This window comes from Babylonia areolata, chromosome 33 (assembly GCF_041734735.1).
Source record: "Babylonia areolata isolate BAREFJ2019XMU chromosome 33, ASM4173473v1, whole genome shotgun sequence".
NCBI classification, from domain to species: domain Eukaryota; kingdom Metazoa; phylum Mollusca; class Gastropoda; order Neogastropoda; family Buccinidae; genus Babylonia; species Babylonia areolata.
The window spans coordinates 19,611,004-19,618,503 of NC_134908.1; the positions used below are offsets into that span (position 1 = coordinate 19,611,004).

The following is a 7,500-nucleotide window of genomic DNA, read 5'->3' on the forward strand; positions in this document are numbered from 1 at the left end:
TCACCCTGGGGATTTTTTCAGTACTGTGCGCCAAGTGCGTGCTGCACACGGAACCTCAGGTTTATCGTTTCGTCCCAATGACCAGACCCTCAAGTTTGATTTTCCAGTCAAACTTGGGAGACAGGGTGGGAGTGGGGTTCAAACCCAGACCCTCACAGACTCTTCCCTACTGGCAGGTAAGTCACAAAGTGTCGTAACAATTCACCCACCTTCCTCACATATTCCCTTGTGGGGGTGAATGAAAATGGTCATACATGTAATAACATACTTTGTGTAATCAGAGACAGTAACTTGAGAGAGCCAATGCCCATGAATGCAAAAAGAAAGAAACAAACAAACGACGACAGAAATAAAAGAACGGCGAAAGAGACGACGCTAACAGCGTTTCACCCCAAATACCATCATCAAAATATTGCAAGCGGAAGGCTCTTATACTGCAGAGGTGAATGTTGACAAAGAATACCACAATTCTGACGACGAAAGCTAAAGGCTGGGTCATTCAGACACCCACTGGACATCCGAGGGGTCTGTGTAGAGGAGAAGAGAGGACTGGCCGTACTGAGTGAGTTAAGCTACATTCACACTAAACCCAGCTTGTTGCTGACAATGACAGCAGCGTTCCGAGAATTGTGCGCTTTCCCGCCATGTATTTGTATTTCTTTTTATCACAACAGGTTTCTCTGTGTGAAATTCCAGCTGCTCTCCACAGGGAGAGCGCGTCGCTACACAACAGCGCCACCCATTTTTTAAAATTTTTTGCCTGCGTGTAGTTTTATTTGTTTTTCCTATCGAAGTGGATTTTTCTACAGAATTTTGCCAGGCAATTTTGCCTTTTGTTGCCGTGGGTTCTTTTACATGCGCTAAACGCATGCTGCACACGGGACCTCGGTTTATTGTCTCATCCGAATGACTAGCGTCCAGACCACCACTCAAGGTCTAGTGGAGGGGGAGAAAATATCGGTGGCTGAACCATGATTCGAACCAGCACACTCAGATTCTCTCGCTTCCAAGGCGGACGCGTTACCTCTAGGCCATCACTCCACTGCATGCCGGCGAGAAGTGTTCATACGGGCCTCAAGCCATAAGCATCCCCATCATCATCATCATCCACATCATCATCCACATCATCATCATCCACATCATCATCATCATCACCCACACCATCATCATCATCATCCACACCATCATCATCATCCACATCATCATCCTCCACATCCACACCATCATCATCCACATCATCATCATCCTCCACATCCACACCATCATCCACATCATCATCATCCACACCATCATCCACATCATCATCATCCACATCCACATCATCCACACCATCATCTACATCATCATCATCATCATCATCCACATCATCATGACCATGATCATCATCATCATCCACATCATCACCATCATCATGACCATCATCATCATCCACATCATCATCATCCACATCATCACCATCATCATGACCATCATACCTGACACCCCCAGCACAGCCCGAGGACTGGGACCCCGCGGAATCAGAAGAGGAGGAGGCTGCCTGCGACAGACTGGTGCCGTCACGGCTGAAGTAGCTGGACTCGTCCTCCAGGTAGGTGGCGCTGCTGGCCCCGCTGGTGTCCAGGAGGTGCAGGGGGGGCCCTGTTCCCTCCCACCCCCCCTCATCCCCCACCTCCTCGTCCGTGCTACTGCTGTTGTGACAGTCCAGTCCGTCTGCAACATGTGGAGGAGAGTTGTCTTATCTTCTTTTTTTATTCTTTTTTTAAAAAATGTTTTCATTCAAATTTTTTTTCAAATTTTAACATTACAAAACAGGTTTCAGTTTCAGTTACTCAAGGAGGCATCACTGCATTTTGAACCAATCCGTGATGGGCGCAACAACCGAGTGGTGAAAGCGCTGGACTTTCAATCTGAGGGTCCCGGGTTCAAATCTCGGTAACGGCGCCTGGTGGGTGAAGGGTGGAGATTTTTTCCCGATCTCCCAGGTCAACATATGTGCAGACCTGCTAGTGCTTGATCCCCCTTCGTGTGTATACGCAAGCAAAATATCAAATACGCATGTTAAAGATCCTGTAATCCATGTCAGCGTTCAGTGGGTTATGGAAACAAGAACATACCCAGCATGCACATCCCCGAAAACGGACTATGGCTGCCTACATGGCGGGGTAAAAACAGTCATGCACGTAAAATCCCGCTCGTGTACATACGAGTGAGCGTGGGAGTTGCAGCCCACAAACGAAGAAGAAGAAGAAGAAGAAGGACCAATCCGTACGTTTTCCTCCGCACCACATCTGACAGGTAGACGCTTCACCAGCAGCGTTACCCACCGTGCTAGTCAGGCCTTGAGTGCATTCATCTATCTGTCAACTTATCAGAGTGGATTTCCGAAAGCTGTAAAAAGATCAAAGCAACGTATTTTGAAGGAGCTGAGGAGGAAAGCTCCGGGCCTGGGAGAGTCTCTTGCTGGGTCTCAATCCCAGCATCACGATTCCTGCCTTCGTGGGATGGCATACGAGGCATGGTACCCGAGCTTAGGCACCCAGCGAAAGTCCGACCCCCAACAGAGAAAGGAAAGGACAGGATCGACTTAGAGGTAGAGAAAAGCGAAAGAATCGAGGGGGCCGAGTCGAATCGAGTACACAGAATGTAAGAATACAATAAACACAAGCCACATGCAGCAAAATAAGGCCAAATGAACATGCTTAATAGCAAAAAAAAAAAGCGTAAGACGAGACAGAGCATAAACCTGACAAGATGGTGTGGAGAGCCTTGGCCAAAGGAATGCTTATAGCTTTTAGAGGCGTTTGATTGGCTAAGAGCGGACCAGGCAAAATGGGTCGTCTTTTCACTGTTAGCCACGCAAAATTTGGCCAAGCAGAGCAAACCGATAGGCCTAGTTTGCATCAGTTTGACATGGTACAGTATATGACACCAAACAACATATTTTGAAGAAACTGAGGTGGAAATAAATCCTTGTTATCATCTTCGTTTGCTTGAGAAAGGTTGTTTTGGGGGAAATTCTGCACAACTTTTCCCCTTTCTTTGATAAAATTTTTGCTTTCTGAACAATCACAAACAAAAGAGGCAAGGCCTTCAAGACTCACTTGTGATAAATTAAGTCCCCTAGCATTAATTACAGAGTAATTTCTCTTTTTTACCATCTGCACCAAAACATTTGCAAAATAAATAAAAATTCCATGCTCAGCAAAAGAAGTTCCTGTTTGAACAAAAAATGATAATAATGACTCCTCTTGTTGTTGTGTCAGAAAAAGAGGTCAAAGTGCCAAGTTTAGAGAATGCAATATATATATATATATAACATTAAATGCAGTATGCATATAATTAGGCTTCTTTTTTAAATTTTTTTGTGCCCATCCCAGAGGTGCAATATTGTTTTAAACAAGATGACTGGAGAGAACTGAATGTTTCCTATTTTTATGCCTAATTTGGTGTCAACTGACAAAGTATTTGCAGAGAAAATGTCAATGTTAAAGTTTACCACGGACACACACACACACAGACAACCGAACACCAGGTTAAAACACAGACTCACTTTTGTTTACACAAGTGAGTCAAAAAACCACAACAAAAAACACACACTCACCCAAGATGACCTTGCCAAAGCGTAACCGGCTGGGGTTGGAGTGGGACAGTCGGCTGACACGCCCGTCATCCAGACCTGAACCCGACCTCAGGCCCTCGATCTCCCCCCTCACCGAATCCTCCATGTTGCCGCTCACGTCCGCCGCAACCCCTTGACCCGAGCTGTAGCCTTGACCTTCGTCCTCTGACCACACCACATCGCTGATGTCACAGGCCGCCACCTTCGCCGCCAGTAAATCTGCGGTGGTGTCACCAATGTCGTCGTCGTCGTCATCATCATCGTCGTCGTCATCGCTCGATTTGGACAAGAAAGACTCGGTCGCCAGAACATGGGTTTTGACGGATTTGATTGGGGAGAGAACAACCCGAAGGTCGTCCGAGGGGCAGGGGTCGGGTTCAATGCCAAGGTCACTCGCCAAGGGAGGCGATTCCATACCACAGTGAGCCACAGCCACCTCTATATCGTCGCAGCCTATCGCGTCGCCGTGGCAACCAGGCCCCAGCACGGGGTTCTGGGATGAGATGATGTACTCCTTACTGCCATGGCTGACCATGTCTCCTCCACCAATCAGGATTGGTCTTGCATCCAGGCAATTGTTCTCTCCGTCATCATCGATGAGTTCCAAGTCTTTTGTGTTCGTGTGTGTGTATCTGCCAGAGTTGTTCTTCTTGTCCTCTCCTTCCCTCCTCTCTCTCTCCAGCTTTTCCCTCCAACCACCACCACCACCACCACCTCGACCAATCACGTCCCTGCCCTTCACGGACATTTCACTTCCCTGACCAATCACATCCTCTCTTTGAACCACACCATGATCAGTCGGCTTTGAAAAATTGTCACAAGCTTTGCTGCCTCGTCCGTTCTCATCGTTTCCACCTATCACGCCCTCGGCTTCTGCCACACAACCAATCAGATTCTGGCTTCCATTGCTGTCATCCAATCGGCTGGAGCCGGAAGCGTCCTGAGCAAATTCACCGACAGAGTAGAGGCCTTCACGTGACACCCCCTCAGATGCATGTTCGGAACGTATATCGTCATTCACATTGCAGATTACTCTTCCGTTTTCCTCATTACCACAGCTCTGTAGACAGCGACCTCTGTCTGATGGGGAGGGGGCACTGTCAAGGAGTAAGGGGGAGAACTCGTGGCTGTCTGGGGAGTTGTCTTTCAGAGTGGCGGGGTTATCTTCCCCTTCTTCTCCTTCCTTCCGAGGACCAGTGCAGCTGCTGGGGTGGCCGTCACTGCTGAAATTATCAGAATGATAAACAGTCTGATTATTGCTGTTGTTGTTCAAGTTCTTTCTTGTCTTGTTACAGTTGTTAGTATCTCAAAAACAGATTAAGTCGACAGTGTTAGAAGTATGAATGTGTTGCCCTGTTACTGTTGTTTTGTTCATGTTTTTACTCGTCTTGTTACAGTCGTAAGTGTATCAAAAATAGATTAAGTCAACAGTGTTAAAAGTATGAAAGTGCTGCGATATAACAATATACATGCACACCCCATGTCACGGTCATTGTGTTGCATTATTACCAACACTTGCTCATTGCATGACGCCTGCTTTCAATACCGCTTCATTGTTTTCGTTTATTTGTTGTGACATCGTTACCGAACAGCATGCATTCAGCACGCATAAAAGAACCCAATGCAACAAAAAGGGTTTGTCCTCTGGCAAAATTCTGTAGAAGAAATCCACTCTGATAAGAACACACACACACACACACACACACACACATATATATATATGCATACACTCAAGGCCTGACAAAGTGTAGTGGGTTAAGCTGCTGGTCAGGCATCTGCTTAGCGAATGTGGTGAGGTGTATATAAATATACAGAGTGACACCTCCTTCACCCCAAGGCTGCCTATAGAACGAGATAACTCGTCAGCGCAAACACGTACGCTTCGCTGCAACAATGAGCAGATAACTCGTCATCCAAAATATTCAGACTTTTCCCTGGTTTGCATTCTGTTCGCTTGACAAAAAATACCGACATCTTCACAACGTATCACCTGATTAACAGATCCCGCTACAATGATGAGATAACTCTGACTTTTCCCTGGTTTGCATTCAGTTCGTTCGACAAAAAAAAATACCGGCAGCTTCACAATGTATCACCTGACTAACAGATCCCGCTACAATGATGAGATAACTCGTCATCTAAAATATTCTGACTTTTCCCTGGTTTGCATTCAGTTCGTTCGACAAAAAAATACCGGCAGCTTCACGATGTATCACCTAACAGATCCCGCTACAATGACGAGATAACTCGTCATCGAAATATTCTGACTTTTCCCTGGTTTGCATTCAGTTCGTTTGACAAAAAAAATATCGGCAGCTTTACAATGTATCACCTGACTAACAGATCCCGCTACAATGACGAGATAACTCGTCATCGAAATATTCAGACTTTTCCCTGGTTTGCATTCAGTTTGTTCGACAAAAAAAATACCGTATCACCTGAAAAAATATGTATCACCTGATTAACAGATCCCACCTGTCGATACTCCGCGCAGTGGACGTCATCAACGTCAGCTCCTCTTCCTCCCCCTCCTCCCCCCCCAGTGTCGCACACCTGGACACGGCGGCAGCGGGGTCGGAAGGGCAGGGGGGTGCCTGCAGCTGCCCTCCCTCGTCCTCCCCGGGGAAGGGGGATGATGGGGAGGTGAGGGGAAGAGTGGGGGTGCTGCTCACCCACCCAGGGTGGAGGTCGGCTGCTGCACCCGGGGTGTCTCCGTCCCGTCCAGGCGCTGTGTTGCTGCAGTTCTGCTGTGAGTCTGGCACAGGAAGTGGCCAGAGGGGGGAGGGAGGGACATGGTGAATACGTTACAGTCAGAGAGATAGAGAGAGGGGAGGAGAGAGAGGGAGGGAGAGAGAGAGGGTGGGAGAGAGAGGGAGGAGAGAGAGAGGGTGGGAGAGAGAGGGAGGAGAGAGAGGGTGGGAGAGAGAGGGAGGAGAGAGAGAGAGAGAGGGTGGGAGAGAGAGGGAGGAGAGAGAGAGAGAGAGAGGGTGAGAGAGAGAGGGAGGAGAGAGAGAGAGAGAGAGGGTGGGAGAGAGAGGGGAGGAGAGAGATAGAGAGAGGGTGGGAGAGAGAGGGAGGAGAGAGATAGAGAGAGGGTGGGAGAGAGAGGGGAGGAGAGAGAGAGAGGGTGGGAGAGAGAGGGAGGAGAGAGAGAGAGAGAGGGTGGGAGAGAGAGGGAGGAGAGAGAGAGAGGGTGGGAGAGAGAGGGAGGAGAGAGAGAGAGAGAGAGGGGTAGATGGAGAAAGAGAGTGAATCTTGAGAATCTTGTCAACATCAGAAATGGCTTATTTTCACAGCTTTCCTCACTTCCTTCCCCTCTTCTTTCCTTGTCTCTCTAAACAACCCCCCCCTCCGCCCCCCCTCCACCCCCCACCCCCCCCCCCACACCACGTTGTGAGCACTCAAAAACCTCACACCACCTTGTCTCTCTAAACAATCCCCCCCCTCCCTCTAACCCTAACCCTCCCCCCCCCCCAAACACCCCCCCCACACACACACACATCACTTCCCACACCAAAATCAACCACACACACGCTGTGAACACTCAAAACCTCACACCACCTTGTCTCTCTAAAACACTCACACCAACCCACCCACCTTCCTCCTCCACGTCAACCTCAACCTCCTCCTCCTCATCATCATCGTTGCCATCATCACTCAGGGGAGGCATCGGCATCGCGCCGCTCTCCAGCTCCAGGAGGTCGAAAAAGTCCGGAATGAGCGTGCTGATGCTGCGGCCAATCAGCTCGCAGCGGTTGTAGCCGAAGAGGAGGCGGGCGAAGTTGTGGTTGAGGCTGTGGATGGTCCCGTCCGGGCGGAGAGAGATCAGGCCGCTGATGTTGGCGAAGACCCACACCGTAGCTCGGTACAGGGGCCTTCCG

The 7,500-nt window shown here is 48.8% G+C and overlaps 1 protein-coding gene across 1 annotated transcript in view; it reads right to left on the reverse strand.

Moving 5' to 3' along the window:
* LOC143277097 (PAS domain-containing serine/threonine-protein kinase-like) overlaps positions 1-7,500 on the reverse strand; it is a 69,580-nt gene that overhangs the window by 23,955 nt on the left and 38,125 nt on the right. Inside the window, exons 13-17 of the mRNA XM_076581835.1 lie at positions 7,247-7,480; positions 6,095-6,374; positions 4,382-4,842; positions 3,602-4,159; positions 1,476-1,710 (exon numbers count right to left, since the gene is read on the reverse strand). Of these exons, the coding sequence (XP_076437950.1) occupies positions 1,476-1,710; positions 3,602-4,159; positions 4,382-4,842; positions 6,095-6,374; positions 7,247-7,480 (1,768 nt within the window). The remainder of the gene's footprint in view (positions 1-1,475; positions 1,711-3,601; positions 4,160-4,381; positions 4,843-6,094; positions 6,375-7,246; positions 7,481-7,500) is intronic.